Source organism: Wyeomyia smithii, chromosome 3 (assembly GCF_029784165.1).
Source record: "Wyeomyia smithii strain HCP4-BCI-WySm-NY-G18 chromosome 3, ASM2978416v1, whole genome shotgun sequence".
NCBI lineage: Eukaryota > Metazoa > Arthropoda > Insecta > Diptera > Culicidae > Wyeomyia > Wyeomyia smithii.
In genome coordinates this window covers 135,135,031-135,159,090 of record NC_073696.1, presented here as the reverse complement: position 1 = coordinate 135,159,090, position 24,060 = coordinate 135,135,031, and the positions used below count along the sequence as shown (strand labels likewise).

At 35.9% G+C, this 24,060-nt stretch overlaps 1 protein-coding gene across 1 annotated transcript in view; it reads left to right on the top strand.

Annotated features, from left to right (window-relative positions):
* LOC129732085 (uncharacterized) overlaps positions 1-24,060 on the top strand; it is a 47,515-nt gene that overhangs the window by 10,305 nt on the left and 13,150 nt on the right. Inside the window, exon 2 of the mRNA XM_055692591.1 lies at positions 18,730-18,852. Within this exon, the coding sequence (XP_055548566.1) occupies positions 18,730-18,852 (123 nt within the window). The remainder of the gene's footprint in view (positions 1-18,729; positions 18,853-24,060) is intronic.

Sequence of the window (24,060 nt, the reverse complement as noted above, 5' to 3'; positions counted from 1 at the left end):
TTTTTCTGATATAATCCAAGATGGTGGCCAAATTCAAGATGGCGGCCTAAATTCTGATCACTTCAAATGAAAGCCCTATCATTCCTCTTTACAAAAAAGTGCTACTTGTTGTACTTTACATAACGAATTTTAGAGATACAGCTCAAATAATACATTAGGAATTGCTAAAATTTCAACTTTTCTGAAAACTGTTTCGCCCCTTGGTGACCAAGGGGTCAACAAAATCGATCAAACAAAAATGGCATTATCATTTTTTCTCTATTTCCAATAACTATGTGCATTTATATCAAATTTGAAAGACCTTGTGCACCTAGTGGCCTAGTTTCAGCGAGAATTGCTCTTATATCGAGTTACGTTATATCGAGGTTGCCTTATATCGAGGTATGACTGTATACTTTATTTGGAAAAGTTTCTATGTATTTTATTGTGCTTCTTTTAGAATGTACGATTTAATGATTAATTCACCTAGAAGTGATATGGAAAATTTATTTTTCCAGGACAGTTAGATAGATAGCTAGTGTCTTCGAAAAAGTTGTGGTAAATGGTTTTACTAGCAACTTTGTCGAAGGTGTTGGATTTCTATCTTTTATGTTAAAAAAGATATAAAAAGTTTTATATGCAAAGTTCACTCAAATCATAATTTTAAATATAACCTTTTTACTGCATTTTCTACATATTTTATACCTTCTACAAAATTATTAGCGAAACTGAATTACATATTTTTGCTGAACATTTTATCTAGCTATGGTTCATAATAAAAAAATTATTCAACCATTAACGGTTTTTCAAGTTATAGAAAGAAACGTAACCCGTAGACTGTTCAAAACTATAGCTACGATATTGTACTATTTCAATGTTTGCGGCCTTGCTCAGGATTGAAGTTGAAATAAAAAGTCATTTCTATCATTTCACTTTTTGCCTTTCTCCTATTGCCTTTCTCCTAGAAAGGTATAGCAATCACTGTAAAAACTAAAGCTATAAAAGTGCTCAAAAGGGCCAAATGTCGTAAATCACTCGACTCAGTTCGACGAGCTGAGCATTTTCTGTATATATGTGTGTATGTGTGTGTATGTGTGTGTAACGCTCTCCCAATCTTACTCGATTTTCTCAGAGATGGCTGAACCGATTTCAAAGAAATTAATTGCAAATGAAAGGTCTAGTTACCTTATAAGACCCTATTGAATTTTATTGCAATCTGATTTCTACACGCAAAAGTTGAAGTCTTGTACAATCATTGTGTCTTCCCGATTCGCACAAATGTTGCTCAGAAATCGCACAATAAATATGTGAAACGCATAACGCAACAGTTGTACTGCGAATACATTGACATAAAATGAAATCAGAATATGTATCATACACCGACACTTTATTTCTCACGTCGAGTGTATTAGTGACTGCACGCGCTTTTTTCTCAAGCGACGAGCGAAATTTCCTCTCGCTTGTAGAATTTCCATGTATGTGCGACAAGACTATGCGACGCGAAAGGCGATATCTCGTTGCTTCACGAAATGAGCGAGACATCCGTGCTGTACATACTTGATACCAGTGTTGTTAGTCTCTCACTCATACTGTCGGTGCGTTCTTGCTGCTATTCAGAGGAATGCATGAAGAAGAAAACGTATCTCGAAAGCGTGTGTGCAAAAGACTTGAAAAGCGTAGCATATGTCTCGTCCTCAAGCAGAAAGGAGGAGAAAGGTTTTGCTTCTCGCTCGCTTTGCAATGTTGCTTGATACCAGTTGAAACTGTTTGGGTGTAGTAGTTTGGAGCTGCCAAATACATTCAAGAAACGCTAGAGCATTAATTGCGTTATGCCCAACACGCAATCATTGTACTGGTTCCGAATTACATCAACAATTGCGCTAAGAACGCACAATTATGTACTGGTTTCGCACCATCCAACTTTTGCGTGTAGTTTAGAGGTTATGTATCAAAACGTAAAAATCACGAAACATCAATATCTCAGAAACTACACAACCGATTTGAACAAAATTGGTTTCAAATAAACGGGCTACCTAAAAAACTTTTAACTTTAGAATTTTATGAAGATTGAACTTGTGGTTTAGAAGTTATGGAAAGAAACGTGTTCTGGAGACTATTTAATCTCACTCATGTTTTTCAGAGATGGCTGGACCGATTTTCATAAAATCAGTGTCATATGGAAGGTCTTATTGCCCCATAAGACCCTATTGATTTGTTTTGCAATCGGATTATTACTTTGCCTTTTATGTTTAAAACTGTGAAATCATTTTTAATTTGGCTGAAACTCTGCATAGACGTTTCTATAGGCAAAAGATGCCATTCTGTGCTAATGGTTTAATATTTTGCAACACGAATCATTTTTGAGAAGCTATCGAAAAATGCTATTTTGGGAAGGTATTGATGATTACAAATATTTTCAGGACCAAAACGGTTTGTTTGATCGGTATGACGTCTTTTATAAAGTTGTAGTTAATATTTTTGTCTCTCCGAAAAAATATACACTTAAAAATGATTTTTTTTATTGAAAAAAAGGTAAGAGAAAAATGTAAATTTATCGTCAGGTTTTAGCTATAATCGCCCGGGGGGGGGGGGCAATGAAGACATAGATCTTCTACTAACTACTAATTAATCTTTCGCAGGAAGATAATCTGCATTATGAAAAACCATCATGCAAAAATTTATCGCTCTAGGAAATCATTTACCCCCCGGGCGATCATAGGTAAAATCTGACGATTATAGAGCCGATATCTATCTAAAAAGCTAATTTTTTTTAAATCTATTTTTTTATAAAAACTACAAAAAATTACTGAAACAATGCAACCAAAAAATATTATAGAGTGTATATTTTTTTCGGAGAGACAAAAGAATTATCTACAACTTTGTCAAAGACGTCATACCGATCAAACAAACCGTTATGGCCCTAAAAATATTTGTAATCATCAATACCTTCCCAAAATAGCATTTTCAGTAGCTTCTCAAAAATGAGTCGTGCTCCAAAAAATTAAACCAATAGCATAAAATGACATTTTTTACCTATAGAAACGTCTATGCAGAGTTTCAGCCAAATTAAAAATGACGATTTAAATGATATATTAAAACTGGGACATTTTTTGTGGAACTGCTCAGCAATAAAAAACCTATCGCTTTGTTAGTATCACACATGCTAGTGTTGTACTCATTATTCTCACTAAACTTAAAAAAACAGTAGTGGCGTACTAGTTGTAGCATCAATCGATTATGATATATGGACATATATGGACATAACATGTGCATCCACTTGGTCTCAGTAGACAGGTTACTACGTTGATCGCGCGATGTACGATGAATATTTTGAAAATCAGCTTGGAAAATAGCTTCAACTGATGGGTTAACACAGATGCTCACCAAATTTTTTTTTTTGCATCTTATAGCATTTTTTCTCAGCTCTCCAATGCTGGTCTCAGATCGAAAATCGGTAGTTGCAAACACAGTCAAAATTGCATTTTTCTGATATAATCTTTACAAAAAAGTGCTACTTGTTGTACTTTACATAACGAATTTTAGAGATACAGCTCAAATAATACATTAGGAATTGCTAAAATTTCAACTTTTCTGAAAACTGTTTCGCCCCTTGGTGACCAAGGGGTCAACAAAATCGATCAAACAAAAATGGCATTATCATTTTTTCTCTATTTCCAATAACTATGTGCATTTATATCAAATTTGAAAGACCTTGTGCACCTAGTGGCCTAGTTTCAGCGAGAATTGCTCTTATATCGAGTTACGTTATATCGAGGTTGCCTTATATCGAGGTATGACTGTATACTTTATTTGGAAAAGTTTCTATGTATTTTATTGTGCTTCTTTTAGAATGTACGATTTAATGATTAATTCACCTAGAAGTGATATGGAAAATTTATTTTTTCAGGACAGTTAGATAGATAGCTAGTGTCTTCGAAAAAGTTGTGGTAAATGGTTTTACTAGCAACTTTGTCGAAGGTGTTGGATTTCTATCTTTTATGTTAAAAAAGATATAAAAAGTTTTATATGCAAAGTTCACTCAAATCATAATTTTAAATATAACCTTTTTACTGCATTTTCTACATATTTTATACCTTCTACAAAATTATTAGCGAAACTGAATTACATATTTTTGCTGAACATTTTATCTAGCTATGGTTCATAATAAAAAATCACAGGAGGGTTGTGTGCAAAGGCACGACCGCAAGGATGAAGTAGAATACTTTTACAAGAAAGAAAACCCGGCTGCTTGCGTGTCAGTCATTTTTTAATTTGTTGTTCAATTCAATATCGGATAAGATACCGATCACATCTTGGCGTTATCACTGGCAGTGCGAATAAAGTATTTCTTGTGATAAAATAAACAGTGAAATGCTGGTTCAACACTCAAAACTAGACGGCTCATGTGTTGTCAAAATGAGTCAACTTTTCATTGAATGCATTTGCTAGTGCCCGCTATCGCACAGAGACTTCATTTCACTAAAGTGCCTCACTGGATCAGCTGCTATCGCTATCCATAGCCATGCCAATGTTTTGGCCGCTATACGCTGCTATTGGTATCCGCTGTCCCAGCTGCTATCGATGCTGAAATAGGCTGCAACTAGTGCACTATCCATTGCAATGCCACAGCTGTAGCCGCTATCTGCCTGGTATCCACTGCACTGGTACTGCTGCTGCTAAGGGAAGACTGCCGTTGTCGCTGTCTAGAACTATTATGAGTGGCTTCGACTGAAACAGGCTCTTAAATAGGGATGAAAAACCTATCGATAGTAGTAGGGAATTATCGATAACTATCGATAACCATTTTAGTCGATAATTCCCATTCTTACTCTTATGCAGACAAATAGCAAATTTAAAATGGCAAGGTCTATGATTCTGTCGACCGTGCTTGGGAAACAATCATATTAACGACTAATCAGATCAGTCGAATTTTGCGCTCAAACAAGGATTGACCATTCTCAATAATATAATTGCTTGTCATCATTTGAACTTGATAATTTTTGAATTTTAATTATGCGAAAAATTATTTTTTATGCTGATAATGAGAGCTTTTCGGATGTTGTGCTCATGACTGAAGGAAAAGATAATTCAGTACGTTCTGAGACACGGAGATGAAGCCAAATATATATCTGTTCCAAATTTCTTGAAAGTGTAAATTGATTCAAGAGAAAATATTAACTCTTCAATTAGGTTTTTATTTCATCCTGAAAAAGACAATTTGTTGTTTAATTCAATGTTTGATAAGATGCCGATTACATCTTTGCGTTATCACTGACAGTGCGAATAAAGTATTCCTTGGGGGAAAATAAACACTGAAAAGTTTTCCAGAACGTTCTTTCCATTGGATGCATTTGCTGGTGTGCCTGCTATCGCTCAGAGACAACATTTCACTAAAATGCCACACTGCATCAGCTGGCCCTGCTTATATTGATGATGAGACCAACGTCAACCGCTGCGCTATCCCCGTTGTCACAGTAGTGGAAGCTTCCGTTGCCATAGGTATCCGCTGCCCTGCATCACCTGGTCCTGTTATCGATGCTGGCTGAGACGCGCTCCGCCGCTATCCGTTGCCATACCACAGCTGTGGCCGTTATCCGCTGCATTGCTACTGCTGCTGTATCCACTGCTGCTGCTAAGGGATGACTGCTCCTGTTGCAGTCTAGAATTATAATGAGCGGCTTCGAGTGAAACAGGCTCTTATATAGGCCAAATTGCACAATTGAAATGGCAAGGTCTATGATTATGTCGACCGTGCTTGGGAAGCAATCATATAACGACCAATCAGAGGCCGAATTTTTTGTTTTGACAAGGCTTGACTACTTTCAATAGTACAATAGTTTGAATAATAACATTACAATTATCTGCATTTGGGAAGAATCTTAGAAGATTTTCCAATCTATTGTTGCCAGAACGAAGGAAATCCATCGAATACTAACCGATTTATTAGCATTTGAAATTGGACATATTTTTCACTTTTTTCGGTTTTAGATTTTCATTTTACATCCCTATGTAGCCAACTTCCTGAGAGAAGTATTCTACTTCAAAAATTATTCAACCATTAACGGTTTTTCAAGTTATAGAAAGAAACGTAACCCGTAGACTGTTCAAAACTATAGCTACGATATTGTACTATTTCAATGTTTGCGGCCTTGCTCAGGATTGAAGTTGAAATAAAAAGTCATTTCTATCATTTCACTTTTTGCCTTTCTCCTATTGCCTTTCTCCTAGAAAGGTATAGCAATCACTGTAAAAACTAAAGCTATAAAAGTGCTCAAAAGGGCCAAATGTCGTAAATCACTCGACTCAGTTCGACGAGCTGAGCATTTTCTGTATATATGTGTGTATGTGTGTGTATGTGTGTGTAACGCTCTCCCAATCTTACTCGATTTTCTCAGAGATGGCTGAACCGATTTCAAAGAAATTAATTGCAAATGAAAGGTCTAGTTGCCTTATAAGACCCTATTGAATTTTATTGTAATCTGATTTCTACACGCAAAAGTTGAAGTCTTGTACAATCATTGTGTCTTCCCGATTCGCACAAATGTTGCACAGAAATCGCACAATAAATGTGTGAAATGCATAACGCAACAGTTGTACTGCGAATACATTGACATAAAATGAAATCAGAATATGTATCATACACCGACACTTTATTTCTCACGTCGAGTGTATTAGTGACTGCACGCGCTTTTTTCTCAAGCGACGAGCGAAATTTCCTCTCGCTTGTAGAATTTCCATGTATGTGCGACAAGACTATGCGACGCGAAAGGCGACATCTCGTTGCTTCACGAAATGAGCGAGACAACCGTGCTGTACATACTTGATACCAGTGTTGTTAGTCTCTCACTCATACTGTCGTTGCGTTCTTGCTGCTATTCAGAGGAATGCATGAAGAAGAAAACGTATCTCGAAAGCGTGTGTGCAAAAGACTTGAAAAGCGTAGCATATGTCTCGTCCTCAAGCAGAAAGGAGGAGAAAGGTTTTGCTTCTCGCTCGCTTTGCAATGTTGCTTGATACCAGTTGAAACTGTTTGGGTGTAGTAGTTTGGAGCTGCCAAATACATTCAAGAAACGCTAGAGCATTAATTGCGTTATGCCCAACACGCAATCATTGTACTGGTTCCGAATTACATCAACAATTGCGCTAAGAACGCACAATTATGTACTGGTTTCGCACCATCCAACTTTTGCGTGTAGTTTAGAGGTTATGTATCAAAACGTAAAAATCACGAAACATCAATATCTCAGAAACTACACAACCGATTTGAACAAAATTGGTTTCAAATAAACGGGCTACCTAAAAAACTTTTAAATTTAGAATTTTATGAAGATTGAACTTGTGGTTTAGAAGTTATGGAAAGAAACGTGTTCTGGAGACTATTTAATCTCACTCATGTTTTTCAGAGATGGCTGGACCGATTTTCATAAAATCAGTGTCATATGGAAGGTCTTATTGCCCCATAAGACCCTATTGATTTGTTTTGCAATCGGATTATTACTTTGCCTTTTATGTTTAAAACTGTGAAATCCAGTTATGAAAAGAAACATATTTCGAAGACTACTTGGACTCACTCACTTTTCTCAGAGATGGTTGAACCGATTTCCACAAGATTAGTGTCAAATGAAAGGTCTAGCTGCCTCATAACACCCGATTGAATTTTGCTGTAATCGGACTATAACTCCGTCTGTAACGTATCGAAATGTGAAAATCACTATCTCAGAGACTACACAACCGATTTGAACAATATTGATATCAGATGAACGGGCTAGTTAAGCGTTAACTGATGGGTTATGATTGAACACGTGGTTTCAAAATTTGGCTGCCCTATGCGTTCCCTCTTCATTTGATTGTAATCAAACTTAAGCAACCGTTATGTATTAAATTGTTAAAACAACGAAAGTCTATTATCTCAAGTATTACACGACTTAGTTGAACATAACTAGTGGCATACAAACGAGTCATCTTTCAAACTTACAAATAACAAACTTCATAACAATTTAAACTGCTGTTCAAAAGTTGTGAAAAAAAAAGAAATTCAAAGACTATTCAACACTATACCTGCTTTGATCAATATATTTGGCCTCAACATGGTTCAAATGTGGTATCGTACTATTTACGTTCCCGGAATCGCTCGTGATTAAATTGTTCGAAATTAAGAGTCATTTCTTTTATTTCGCTATTTCTTAAGCACTAACATTACGTCAAATTTCATATTTTATACTTTAATTACAACATCAATATTTTAGAACCTAAAGAGTGAATATACCTTTATTGGATTTAAGCATTCATATAAATCAATTTTACAAATAATAAGTTTGAATGAGAAAGGCTGAGTCTAACCGCTCGGTGGATTAATTTAGGTTTCATTGGTGATTTTAACACAGATTTATTGAAGCTGTCAAGTCGTTCCCGCAATTTGAGTGAACTATTTGCTGCAACATCGTATATATGTGTCAATTCCGAGCCTACATTTTTTCACAGATCTGGTTGTTCCTTACTCGATCTGCTTGTTACAGACTCCCCAGATATGGTTGCTAAATTTGATCAACTATGAATGCCCGGTATTTACAATCATGATATGATTTTTTGCTCCTTAAAATATGCTCTAACTCTGTCAAACGATACTTTCGATTACCGTGACTACGTCAATTTCGATCCTGTTAAACTGAGTAATGATTTTCACAGTGTTAATTGAGAATTATTTTTTAGTATGAGTGATTCGGACTTAATGCTTGATTTTATGAATTATCATTTGCAAAATCTGCACGGAAAAAGAGGAACTATTGGTTTAATGTTGCAATTGAGCAATGATCGATAGAGACGTAGCATATAGAGTTTGGAAGCTTTCTAAGAATGAGGACGATAAAGCCTCTTATAAGCGACTTAGAAATAAAGTAAACTCAATGATCTTTAAGACTAAAGTTGAATGTGATAAATGGTTGTTTGATACAAATCTGCCAAGTAGTCATCTGTGGAAAAATATTAAAAATCTGGGAGTTGGGAAACATGCTTCGTTGTCTACTGAAGATAGTTTTAATTCTAATGATATAAACGCATATTTCATTTCCAACTATACATCCGACACTTCTTCAGCTCAATTCTCTTCAAATTCCGACGGATTCCAATTTCATGAAGTGTACGATTACGAAATAGTTAATGCAATATTCGAGATCAAATCAAATGCGGTTGGCTTAAACAATCTACCACTAAAGTTTATGAAAATCATCTTGCCCTTAGCTTTGCCTATTTATGTACATTTATTTAATACTATTTTTAAAACCTCAGTATATCCGCGCGCCTGGAAAAGACCAAAAATAGTTTTAATCAAAAAGAGGGGAAACAGTGCTTCCATCACTAATCTGCGCCCTATAAGTATATTGTGTGCTACTTCAAAAACCTTTGAAAAACTAGTTCAACGTCAAATAACCCATTTTTGCTAACGAAAACAGCTTGCTACATCCACTTCAATCTGGTTTTCGCAGTGAGCATAGTACGAATACTGCTTTGACCAAGGTGCATGATGATATAGCTAGCGTTATCGACAAAAGAGGAGTAGCTGTTTTATTGCTTATCGACTTTGCTAAGGCATTTGATCGTGTATCTCATTGTAAACTGGTCAACAAATTAATATCATAATTCAATTTTAGTCAGAGCGCTGCTAACCTAATTAGATCTTACCTGAATGGACGATTTCAGACTGTTGTTCACAATAATACTTTGTCTTTATTCAGTGCAATTGAATCAGCAGTTCCACAAGGTTCGGTGTTGGGCCCGTTACTCTTTTCTCTATTTATAAATGATTTGCCATCATCTCTGGAGTTTTGTGCCATTCACATATTTGCCGATGATGTCCAATTTTATTTAGGTGTCGCTAGTAATATCCATATAGAAGATATGGCCCGTAAAATCAATCATGATCTAGAAAAGGTTCTTCGATGATCTAAAAGCAATCTACTCTTGGTTAACCCTTCTAAAACCAAAGCGATGTTTATTAGTAAACATAAAAATTCACTTACTCCACCTAAATTGATTTTTGATGGTCAGATTGTCGAGTATTTCAATAAATTAGAAAATCTCGGTGTAATATTCACCTCAAATTCGACTTGGGATTCGTATATAAATTCTCAATGTGGCAGAATTTACGGCACTTTGAAGCGTCTGAATATGGTAGCAAGGCAGCAAGGCAGCAAGGCTGGACAGAACTACGAAAATAAAATTGTTCAAGTCGCTGATTCTTCCACATTTCACATATGGACAATTTATGTACACAAATGTCTCATCCGCTTCACTTAACAGGTTAAGGGTTGCATTAAACTCATGTGTCAGATATGTGTACAATCTGAATAGGTATTCTAGTATGTCACCTTACCACGAATCGCTCATAGGGTGTCGATTTGATAAATTCTATTGTTATAGAACGTGCATTTACATTAACAAAATTATTAAATCTAGGAAACCACATTACTTATTTACCAAACTCCAGTTTACGAGTAATACTAGAACAATGAGTTTGGTGGTGCTGATACATTCATCCGCCTACTATGGACAATCAATATTTGTGAGAGGCATTATTGTTTACTCGAATAGTTTATCTACATCTTTAAAATCAACTGAAAATGTAGTTAGCTTCCGAAAGGGTTTACTTGGGGAGCTTGATCGCATGCAATGAAATAGTAAAGTAAATTGTAAAATGTAATGTAATCTCGATACAGAAACTTGTAGTTATATACAGATATAAAATTAAACTTTTTCCATTGTGTAACAAATAAATAAGGAAGATTCCTTGAGTTACATAAATTATAAATAAATAAATAAATAAACAAATAAATAAATAAATATCCCAGTAATTCTTATGAAACAAAAATCACGAGGTGAAAACAGCCAGAGAACTGGAGTTTCCCTTGTAAACTATTTAATTTATTTTAACCGCAGTGCGGTTAACAACCTAATTTTTTTTGAAAAAGCACATGCTTTATATAGCGTGCGGGTGAAAAGGGGAAATTAAAGGAAGTTTGTCGGAGGTGAAAAGCATATCACCCAATGCCGTACTTGCCAAAGATATGGTCATAGATCTAATTTCTGTAACATGGGCCAAGAATGTCGTCATTGTGGAAACTCTCACAAAAAGGGACACATGTGTGCCAATTGTAAAGGCAGCCATATGTCAAATTTTTACGAACGCCCTGTCCGTTTAGCCATTGTTATGGCAAGAAAATTCAATTTCCCAATCAAAACAAACTTCAAAACAAAATTCTTAAAGCGTACCAGTGGTACCGCCCAAATTTTCCACTCCTTTGCATACCCGTTCAACGTATGCACAGATAACAGGTAGTTCGAACATTATTTCGTCTAATGTTGGTAGTTCGAAAATGACTGTTAATGAGGGGGTCTACAAAAGACGGTAGAAAATAAAAAAAAAGATTACCCCAGCTAATATTTCTACCGAAAATATTTTTTCTAATGTCAATTGCCTGGGGCCTGCTACGGCAGGTAAACTTTCTTTTCTGCAACACACAATGTTCGATCTTATGAACGCCATGTTGCAGGCAAATTCTATGTTTGAAGCAATTCAAATTGGAACAAATTTTACAATTAAAATTGTTTCGAATTTAAAATTTTTAAATAAATCAATAAAAATTTTAAATTGGAATGCTCTCTAATTGAAAACCAATGAGAATGAGCGTTTTAATTTTTTTAACAGTAAATAATATGCACATTGCAATTATTAGTGAAACATTTTTGAAGCCTAACATTAAATTAAAACATGATCCCAATTACGTGGTTCCTAGATATTATAGAATTCAGGGTTCTGACGGTGGAGTAGCAATTGTTATCCAACGCCGAATCAAACATCGTGCTCTTCCCCATCTTGAGACGGAAGTTATTGAAACTTAAGGAATTGAAGTTCAAACTGAACTGGGAATTTTATTTATTGCGGCAGCGTATCTACCATTCCAATGAACAACGCTAAACATCGATCATGGAATAATTCTCTAAGTATTTCCAATGGCAAAATTTTAATCAATGATTGTTCCTCAGGATACTACTCTATTTTGTCTTCGAATAGTCCTACATGTTTTTCTTCTGCATGAAATCCATCAACAATCGATTTGGTACTAACAGATCAAAGTCATGTATGTATTGAATTGATCACACATGCTGATTTTGATTTTGACCATCTTCCAATAACTTTTTATTTATCACAGGGGTGTATCACAAATATTACAAATATCAGCGGGGTACGAGAGTGCACATTATGTGCAGACGCTGCCGAAGGAAATCCAACCACCAACCGCTGGTAAGCCCCTCATGCTGGTTCAGCTGGAGGAGACTGCTGAGGGTACATCTGACGATCCCGTCTAAGGGTGTTCTTATGCCATTCCAGAAGGATCTAGGAGGAGAAGAATTGTTTCTGATGTTGTGGACTGGATATTTGAAACATTCCACATATCAGATCCTGTTTAAAATATTCTTGCCCTTCTTCCTACAGTGAAAACATTTTTAAGCAACTAACAGCAACTCAGCCCCTCATTTTAGCTCTCATATCTTTCGATGACTAATACGGCGAAAGAGATTAGGAATTTTATCACTGTATTACAGTGGAATTGCAGAAGTATCATCCCCAAATCCGATCTATTTTCTTATTTGATAAATACACACAATTGTGACGCGTTTGCGCTCTGTGAAACTTTTCTCAAATCAAACGATCAACTCAATTTCCACGATTTTAACATAATCAGTCGAAATCGAGACTCACACGGATCAAAAAGTGCTATTCTTTTTTCTGAATCGACCTCTCCACGATCTCGAATATTGAAGTCGAATATGAATGGAAAAGACCTGGGAGGGAGAAACGGATACGAAGCTGTGTAAGTGTCAAAATGAACAAGAATGAGCTGTCATCGACTGTCAATTTAAACCAAGGAAAAAAGTCTTTTTTTGCGATGAGTATTCGTATAACTGATACCTTTCAGTTGCTCGAAAATATATTCATCGCAAACAGGTTTTGCATGCATTGTCGTTTCACAAAATATTTTGGTTTGTTTTTACGTAAAATAATAAATTTCATAAGCTTTAAGTAATAATCATGCTAGCGTACTTCGATTATTAAACTTGCGCTTCTCTGGATTTAGGGCGTTGGTTACATTTTCGAACATACCTTAGACCTTAGTCGCTTTTACGCGGCTTTTTTTACGCGGATTCCGGAATTTACGCGTTTTTTTACGCGGATTCCGGAATTTACGCGTTTTTTTTACGCGGATTCCGGAATTTACGCGGTATTTTTTGCGTGGATTTCGGTTTCCCTTCACTCGGAATGCAGAATTAACGCTGTTTTTTTTTACGCGGCACGTATCCCCCGCGTAAAAAGCGACTTCAGTGTACTTCACTACGGTCGAACTCAAAACTCTGAAAAAACTTTTATACATCGGCAAATTGAAAAAAAAAACAGGCTCGAAAAAATAGTCTGTAAAATTTGCACATTATTCGCGTTGAAAAAGATTTTAAAGGCTGTTCGCACTTATGTGAGCTCTCATGTGTAATTGTCAAAATGTGCGTGACGACAAAAGCAAAAATATTTCCTTCCTTCTTTTTGGCACGCAAAAACCAAACAAATATCAGCAACACCGTCAACGCGAATACCTGATGTTACTAAAAACTTCGTTTGAGTCATGCATGCGTTACACCAAGAAGATAGTTACACGCTATCAGAAAACGACGCATGTGCGTGATCTCTGTTTTGAGTGTAGTATTCGTTTCTCCCTCTCAGGAAAAGACCTATGCCTTATTTCACTATATATTTCTCCATCCGCGCCGATTGAACAGAGGCAGCTTACTGATATAACAGAGTTGCTTCCTGCGCCTTTTTTGATATTGGGAGATTTTAATTCTCACTGTTCGCTATGGGGGTCGCTGTACGACGACAACCGATCTTCTTTAATTTAATCGACGACTTCAACACGACACTTTTGAATACTGGGGAAGCGACACGTGTACCTAATCCTCCAGCACGTGAAAGCGTGCTCGACCTATCCCTTTGCTCGACATCACTAGCGTTGGATTGCCGGTGGAAAGATCCCCACGGTAGTGATCACTTACCAATCGTTATCTCAATTGCTAATGGTTCAACTTCCCCGGACCCAATCAATATTTCATACGACCTTAGTCGATATATTGATTGGAAGTCTTATGAGACGATTATAACGGAATCCATCGAGTCTCACGAGGAACTTCCTTCGGAGGAAGAATAAGCGTTCCTTTCTGGCTTGATCATCGACGCTGCGACTCAAGCTCAGACGAAACCGATGCCCGGGGTAACAATTAGACGGTGTCCTCCCACCAAGTGGTGGGACAAAGAGTGCTCTGAACTGTACGCGCGAAGGTCCTCAGCGTATAAGGACTACCGAAAGTACGGTATCGTTAACCTGCTTCGAAGGTACGAGGTACTGGACAGGCAGATGAAGTGCTTGATGAAAGAAAAAATACGCGGATACTGACGGCGGTTTGTAAACGCGTTGTCGAGGGTAACAGCGATGAGCACTCTTTGGGATACCAGCAGACGTATGCGGAATCGTAACGTTTCGAATGAGAGTGAGGAGTATTCAGGTCGCTGGATACTCGATTTTGCCAAAAAGGTCTGTCCGGACTCTGTACCGGAACAGAAGACCTTTCGCGGCGCGTTTTTAGCAAATACGGAATGGCTCTCCTTTCATGGTTGGATAGAATCAAATTCAAATTGTTGAAGAATCTACTCGATTCTGCAAAAAGACGCTTGTTGAGCTTGTTCAACAAGTTTCTTGAGCTAAACATTGTTCCGCACGACTGGAGGGAGGTAAAAGTCATTGCTTATCGAAAAACCCGGAAATCTGCTTCTGATCACAATTCTCATAGGCCGATTGCGATGCTCTCTTGCCTCCGGAAATTGATGGAGAAAATAATCCTCTTACGGTTAGGCAAATGGGTCGAAACAAACGGTTTACTTTCAGATACTCAATTTGGCTTTCGCCGGGGCAAAGGGACTGTACCGAATTCTGTGGTGTTAGGTCCGAGCTTATAGATTCCCTTCGGGGCCAGAGGAAAACAACCGTTAGAGACATTCTGGGAAGCGGTGATCTGCAGTACATGACACAGCTATACTGCTTTCCGAAAAATTCTGACATTAAAATTTGAGAAATCAAAGAAATAGTTATCGGTTTCCTTTATACTCTACTAGAAAATTTTTTTTCTTGGAAATAAATATTGAAATTCAGTCCGCGCAAATATATATTTCGACTGTGACATACAGTCTTACTCACTCTGCTAAGACGCTCGGTATAGATTTTCTAAATTAAAATTTGAAATTCTCTTGTCTATTTGTCAGATTACGAATACAGATATACTATGCTGAAGACCAACACCAACACCAGCAACAAACAAGAATATTATTGCTCTACCAGTTGAAAAACCAATAGTTTTGAGTCAAAATTGTATTTCCTCTCCTCTCACCTTGAATCCTCACTAGCTCGTAGTCGGCCGCGAGAAATAAGAAAAGCGTCTCCCTCTTTTTCCTGCTAACGTAGCAATAATACGAATTGTATTTGGCTCAGTAAAACAGAAAATGTATCGTGCCGTGTCAAATAAACTATTTTAAACTAAAAAACTTAATCTAATTGATCGATCTCTGCATGTTGTCTATCAGATTCCAAAATCTGATAGATTTCCCGTCAGAGCAGGTGTGCCGCAAGGTTCAGTCATAGGTCCAGTCCTGTTCAACACATTTACTTCTGATCCTCCTGATTTACCTCCAGGATGCACAAAGCTATTGTTCTCCGATAACACAAGCATTTCCGTAAAAGGAAAAAGTCTTCGTGTCATATGCAGCCGATTGCAGAAAAGTTTAGATATTTTCTCTTCCTACTTGCAAAAGTGGAAAATCTCTCCCAATGCTTCTAAAGCTCAATTGATAATTTTTCCTCATAAAACTAGGGCTTCTTTTCTCAAGCCAAACAATAATCATGTTGTCAAGAAAAGTGGGGTTAAGTTGGTCAGACAAGGTTAAGTACTTGGGACTAATTTACGATAAAAAACGTTTTTTTTTGTTCGCACAACATTTATTTGACACGGCACAATACAACGGATAAAAACTTATTATCAAAAAACACATCGAGAGTATACAAGCAAAGTGCATCAAATTTACGAGATGTTTATATCCTCTTATTAACAGGAATGCTGAACTTTGTTTAAAAAATAAACTTCTAATTTATAAACAAATTTCTAGACCAGAAATGCTTTATGCTGTACCGATTTGGTCAAGTTGTTGTTTAACAAAGAAGAAAACGCTTCAAAGAATTCAGAATAAAATTCTGAAAATGATTTTCAAACGTACTCCTTGGTTTGGTACACTCGATTTACTCGATTTACATTTACATCCTAATTGCGAGAGCTAACAAATCCTAATAATTAAAATTCTAATTTCTAACGGTGTTGAGAAATCACCATTTGTGATTGGCCACACAAATTCATTATTTACTAATATTATCATAAAACTTATTTTCAAAGAGCACATTGGAAGTATACAAGCCGAGTGCATCAAATATACGAGGTGTTTATATCCTCTCATCAACAGGAATTCTAAACTTTGTTTAATGAACAAACTTTTGATTTACAAACAAATTTTTAGACCAGCAATGCTTTTACTGTACCGATCTGTTCAAGTTGCTGTTCAACAAGGAAGAAAACGCTCCAAAGGATTCAGAATAAAATTCTGGAAATGATTTTGAAGCGTCCTCCTTGGTTTGGTACACTCGAATTACATAGACTTACTGGTGTTGAACCATTAGAAGCTTTGTCAAATAAAATTATTAACAATTTTCGACAAAAATCGTTGCAATCCTCAATTGCTACGATAAGCTCTCTTTATGGTGAAACGGGATTGTGGCCTTTTCCTAAACAATTTTGAGTTTAGAGTTCTTTTTACTTTTGTAGTTTGAGCGCAAAAAATTCGGCTTCCACCTAATAAACAGCACTCAAATTGCTACTTCAGGCATGCAACAGTTGTGAAAACAATTGATCAAAGTTTCATGTACGTAGTCTGCATAAATCAAGAAAAAATTAGATTGCGAAATTCGAGTTGATCGCGACCACGTCCCGTTTCACCTTATAGCCAATAAGTTAGCAATTAAGTTAGTTGTAAGTTTACTTCCCCTTTCTGACAAGTAGGTTTAAATCCCTACGAATGATAAGTCCTAATTGCGAAAGTAAACAAATCCCAACAATTAAAATTACAAATTTCTAACAGTGTTGAGAAGTCACCATTCGTGATTGGACACACATACTCATTATTAACTAATATTTATCATAATACTTAAGCTACTAACAAACCCTCCTATTAAAAAAAACGTGGTGTATAATATTTTTGCAGTATTGCTTCCATTGTTCTTGTATTCACCGTGATGTATGCATTGGGCAAATCCAGGAAGATGATTGCTGCTATCCTCTTTTGCGTTTGATTTTCGTTATTTTATTTAAAACAAATATGGCACTCGTCACTGTTGATCTACGCTTTCTAAAGCCAACAATATTGTCAGGTAATAGGGTAGAGAACATATTCTAAGCAGCTTTACGAACCGCCTGTGTATTCAGACGAAATACTCGAAATGTGTTGGGTGAAACTCAAACAGTAGTATATCAATCTGTTCTCTATCGTTTCCTCTGTCAGAACTTGTTTTCAGATTGTAAAACTTAGTTAGCAAACTTTAACAATCATCAATCAAAGTTACCAATCGAGGGACACTATTCCAATCACCCTGAACCTATTTTAAGCAGTTTCCATCTGTTTTGCAGGCGTTTTTTTCAGCACCTGAAGTGGCTCCTGAATGGCTGCAATATAGGTCGATTTGTTTCAATTGCAATTGTTCACAGCTTTCTTTGTGATTAACGGTAATTCTTATATTTGTAAGACAGCTAGACAATCAAAGTTTTCGTTTCCATCATTGAAATTTTCGATATTGATCAAAATGCAGGAGTTTGAGGCCTGTTTTCTTCGACTGATTAAAATAGGCGCTACTGCTTAAGCCGTTCCCTACCCTATATTTCTTTTGTCGAGAAATTTTATCAAAAACTGCTGTAGTGAGTACGCAGTTTATCATTGCTATTGGTCTTAGATAACTATCTATACTAACTATATCAGTTTTTTATATCATATGAAGGAGCTGTATTTTTAAGGCAAAACGTGATTTTCAAAAATTTTCTATCGCCCTTTAATTTTTTAAATTACGAATTGAAACTGCTCGAAATCTATTTGAAATCGCTACAATGACAGTTCGCTTTTGTACCAACTGTCATTGTATCGATTTGGAGCGATTTTTATTCTCCATTTAAAAATCGAAAGACAGTGATATAAAATTTCAAAAAAAATCACGTTTTGCTCAGAAAATTAACCTCGTTTAGCTTTTAGATATATAAAAATCAAAAATATGTGAATAGCTAAACACCCCAATTACTTTAATTTTCCGCTCGCCACGCGTTACGTAATATACATTCACATACGTGTTCATCGATCGGCCGTTCAATTTTTCATTGTGTAATGTTTATGAGATGATGGTTGGTTACAAGTAATAATCGAAACATGTATCTGTAGACAATTTAAGCGGTATTCGATTTTTTGTAAAAATAAATTGTGATATTTGTCAATATTTGATTCCATTCTACTATGATGCTTGATATTAAAGTTATTTCACTAACACGATGGCATTTTGTTATTTATCTTTACAGAAATGAGCAATACAAGAGGAAGATCGCTATCGAAGCAGATACCATCATTATCAACTAACCCACAAGGAGGTTCGTTGACGAATGGTTGCCAATGCATAAATGGCATATGCAGTTGCTGTACAGGTATGTAGGGTACTCTGACTAATTCCAAGGTGGTCAATATTGGACCATAAGTGCAATTACACTGGCCGACGAAAGTTAAGAAAAATTGCTCTTTTGGCCAACTTCGTACTGACCCAAATTGAACTAAATAATGTATTATAAAGAACGGTAGAGCTGAGATACCTATTGCTGCTTTCTTAAGATATGAAGGTATGATTCAGGATTTGTTTTTAGCCTCGATATATCTCTTTAATACCTACTTTCCTTTTTTTGACTCTAAGCAAAGTCATGCTATTTTCAATTTTTTGTTCAAGGAGTAAATGTAGTCATGGAGATAGAAAATTAAATTAGTTGAAAATATGATAGTACCACCTGCTGAACTATATTTTTCGTAGTTTCTACTATCATATTTTCAGTCAATTGAATTTTCTTTCTTCATTACTACATTTACTCCTTGAATAAAAATATCTCTTTAATGAATTCAAATTTAGTGTTATTTAAACGAACCGTTTATTCTTCATGTCTAATAATCTTTTATTGATTCATGTTACGCCATTAACTCTACTCGCTTTTTATTGTGTTTAGTTACGGCTGCGTTTGCGACAATTTGACAGTTACATTTTCTGTCAAATTAACGTCACGAAACGTGAACATTAGACTGGGACACGGTTATATGGGAAAAAAGCGATGGTGTTATTTTTTCGCTCCCATGCACTTTCCGTGTTCCTTATGGGTCCTATAACAACCGTGTAACTTTTCAGATAGATCGGTAGGACTATATTTTTGTGCCCGATTTTTGTAGTTTCCATACGATTTTATATGGGAAAATTCACTTTTTCAAAACTTATTCTCTAGGGATGTCCAGTTGGCTCCTAAAAATATATCGATACATGATGTTTGTAGGAATTTGCAATGCTTGCAGAAAAAGTTATTCACTCCAAACTGATTGAATGTCTGACGAACGGCTCACCATTGAATTTCTCCAGCAACACTGCTACAGCATGCTGCTGTAGTGTGCATGGGAGCTAGAATTTATTTTTTGTCCCACCCTCGTGAACATATCGAGTTATTGCATGGGAAACAAGCCACAATTCTTATGAATGAAGTGAATAAAGTCCTATTACGGGACTCACGTAAGTGAGAAAAACGTCGTGTGCGATCAGGGTACGTTAATGGACAAGTATTCTAGACTCAAAGTAGTCAGCCTATACACCAGAGAGACGCCGAGACACTCACCGTTAAGGCAGCTGTCAACATCAAAACGGGCGATCTGTATAATTTTGCATTGCCGTTATCCGTTTTGATGTTGACAGTTGCCTTAACGGTGAGTGTCTTGTCATTTCTCTAATGTATAGGTTCGCTAACTCAAAGTGTGTCGATACACGATTCACACATACACTCTTAACTATGACGTGTTAGCTTTGATGGAGTGCGGCAAATGCATAGCATTTCATAGCGAAAGTATTTTTTTTTTTTGCTGCAAATACTACTCGCATTGCTCCTTTTTTGCGATAGCACTCCAGTAAAACGTAGTAGAGTAGGGAACGGCTTAAGCAGTAGCGCCTATTTTAATCAGTCGAAGAAAACAGGCCTCAAACTCCTGCATTTTGATCAATATCGACAATTTCAATGATGGAAACGAAAACTTTGGTTGTCTAGCTGTCTTACGGATATAGAAAATACCGTTAATCACAAAGCAATCTGTGAACAATTGCAATTGAAACAAATCGACCTATATAGCAGCCATTCAGGAGCCACTTCGGGTGCTGAAAAAAAAACGCCTGCAAAACAGATGGAAACTGCTTAAAATAGGTTCAGGATGATTGGAATAGTGTCCCTCGATTGGTAACTTTGATTGATGATTGTTAAAGTTTGCTAACTTAGTTTTACAATCTGAAAGCAAGTTCTGACAGAGAAAACGATAACGAACAGATTGATATACTACTGTTTGAGTTTCACCCAACACATTTCGAGTATTTCGTCTGAATAAACAGGCGGTTCCTAAAGCTGCTTAGAATATGTTCCCTACCCTATATTAGTATTTATTGAATTATATCTGACCTTTATGGTCTTAATGAAATTTAGGGAGAGGAGGATGGGGAAAAGTCCATTTGAGAAATTCCTTGCGAGGCACCCAAATGCGCGTAAAAATCCCACCATCCTTTGATCGAGTATTAACATGCTTCAAATTAAGTCAATACAACCTACTATTATTACAGATGAAACATGAAACTACTTAACTTAGCTCTGACAGAAATTCGAAGCTAATGCTGATAAATTATGTATTATATTCGCTTAAGCTTATTTTTTAAAATAACACTTGTTACAATGGAGTCAAATGAGTCAAATACATTATAAAAGACGTCACATAAAACGAAATGAGAGGCGCAGAAAATTTCGCATTCTTAAATTTCTATAGAGCAAAGGAAGCATTCGAAAATAGGTCCGTTATTTTTGCTCGCTCGAACAAACAATACTTTTTTTTTAAGGGTGGGATTTGTTAGTAGCTTAAGTATTTATGATAAATATTAGTAAATAATGAGTATGTGTGTCCAATCACAAATGGTGACTTCTCAACACTGTTAGAAATTTGTAATTTTAATTGTTAGGATTTGTTTGCTTTCGCAATTAGGACTTATCATTCGTAGGGATTTAAACCTACTTGTCAGAAAAGGGGAAGTAAACTTACAACTCACTTAATTGCTAACTTATTGGCTATAAAGAGAGCTTATCGTAGCAATTGAGGATTGCAACGATTTTTGTCGAAAATTGTTATTAATTTTATTTGACATAGCTTCTAATGGTTCAACACCAGTAAGTCTATGTAATTCGAGTGTACCAAACCAAGGAGGACGCTTCAAAATCATTTTCAGAATTTTATTCTGAATCCTTTGGAGCGTTTTCTTCCTTGTTGAACAGCATAAAGCATTGCTGGTCTAAAAATTTGTTTGTAAATCAAATGTTTCTTCTTTACAAAGTTTAGAATTTCTGTTAATAAGAGGACATAAACATCTCGTATATTTGATGCACTTGGCTTGTATACTCTCAATGTGCTCTCTAAAAATAAGTTTTCTATCATAAATTAGTCCCAATTACTTAACCTTGTCAGACCAACTTAAAATAACCCCATTCATCTTGACAACGTGATTATTGTTTGGCTTGAGGAAAGAAGCCCTAGGCTTATGCGGAAAAATTATCATTTGAGTTTTAGAAGCATTGGGGGAGATTTTCCACTCTTGCAAGTAGGAAGAAAAAATATCTAAACTTTTCTGCAATCGACTGCATATGACACGAAGACTTTTTCCTTTTACGGAAACGCTTGTGTCATCGCAGAACAATGACTTTGTGCATCCTGGAGGCAAATCAGGAAGATCTGAAGTGAATATGTTGTACAGGACTGGATCCAAGACTGAACCTTGAGGTACACCTGCTCTGACAGGAAATCTATCAGATTTTGAACTCTGATAGACAACCTGTAGAGTTCGATCAGTAAGATAATCTTTTAAAATTTTGATTAGGAAAATTGGAAAATTAAAAGTTTGCAATTTCGCAATCAAACCTTTATGCCAAACACTGTCGAATGCTTTTTCTATGTCTAAAAGAGCAGCTCCAGTGGAATAACCTCCAGATTTGTTAGCTCGTATCATATTGGTAAATCTGAGCAATTGATGAGTTGTGGAATGCCCATGGCGAAATCCAAACTGTTCATCTGCAAAAATTGAATTTTCGTTGATGTGTGACATCATTCTGTTAAGAATAATTCTCTCAAACAGTTTACTTATTAAAGAAAGCAAACTGATTGGTCGATAACTTGAAGCTTCAGCTGGGTTCTTATCCGGTTTAAAATTGGAGTAATTTATGCATTTTTCCATAATTTGGGAAAATATGCAATTTTGAAGCAGCAATTGAAAATTTTTACTAAAAATTCCATTGTGCTCTCAGGGAGATGTTTGATTAATATATTAAAGATTCCATCGTCACCAGGTGCTTTCATATTTTTGAAATTTTTAATAATTGATTTAATCTCATTCAAGTTAGTTTCAATTATTTCTGCAGGTAAAAATTCTGGGAAGAAATTGAATCAAATTGACGTTTAAGTTCATTTTCAATTGGACTCACAAAATTCAAATTTGAGTTATGAACACTCTCAAACTGCTGAGCAAGTCTTTGAGCCCTTTGTTCATTGGATACAAGAAAACGTTCACCATCTTTAAAAACTGGAATAGGCTTTGAAGGTTTCTTAAGAATCTTCGACAGCTTCTAAAAAGGTTTTGAATATGGTTTCAATTTTTCAACTTTAGTCTCAAAATTTTGATTTCTCAGAAAAGTAAATCTATGTTTAATCTCTTTCTGTAAATCTTTATAAATAGTTTTAAAAACAGGGTCACGAGAACGTTGATATTGACGTCTGCGGACATTCTTCAAACGAATTAGAAGTTGAAGATTTTCGTCAATTATTGGTGAATCAAATTTCACTTGAGCCTTTGGAACAGAATAATTCCTGGCATCAACAATTGCACATTATAATGCTTCCAAAGCGGAATCAATATTCACTTCGTTTTGCAAATCAACCTCATTATTGAAATTTCTCTCAATATGAGTTTTGTATCTTTCCCAATTAGCCTTGGTATAATTAAAAACAGAGCTCATAGGGTTTAAAACTGATTCATGTGATAAAGAAAAAGTTATTGGAAAATGGTCAGAATCAAAGTCAGCATGTGTGATCAAATCACTACATACATGACTTTGATCTGTTAGCACCAAATCAATTGTTGATGGGTTTCTTACAGAAGAAAAGCATGTAGGACTATTCGGAGACAAAATAGAATAGTATCCTGAAGAACAATCATTGAATAAAATTTTGCTATTGGAATTACTTCGAGAATTATTCCATTTGAGATGTTAAGCGTTGAAATCGCCGATTATAAAAAATTTCGAACGATTTCTGGTGAGTTTTTGTAAATCATCTTTAAAATAATTTTTGTACTCGCGTGTGTTGCAGTAAAAATGGCAGCACACTGCACTGAACACAGCTATCTGTCGCACACCGCAGAGGAAGCGTCTAATCTGCTAAAGGAGAATGTTTTATCTGAAGTGAAATCTCTCGGTAATGCGATATTGAACCTAGAGCACGAATTGAAAAGCGCTGTCAACCAGAATATTAAAACTCCACCTGAAAAACCTCTAAGTTTGCAAGCTGAACTTAATGCAGAAAATGCTGACAAATCA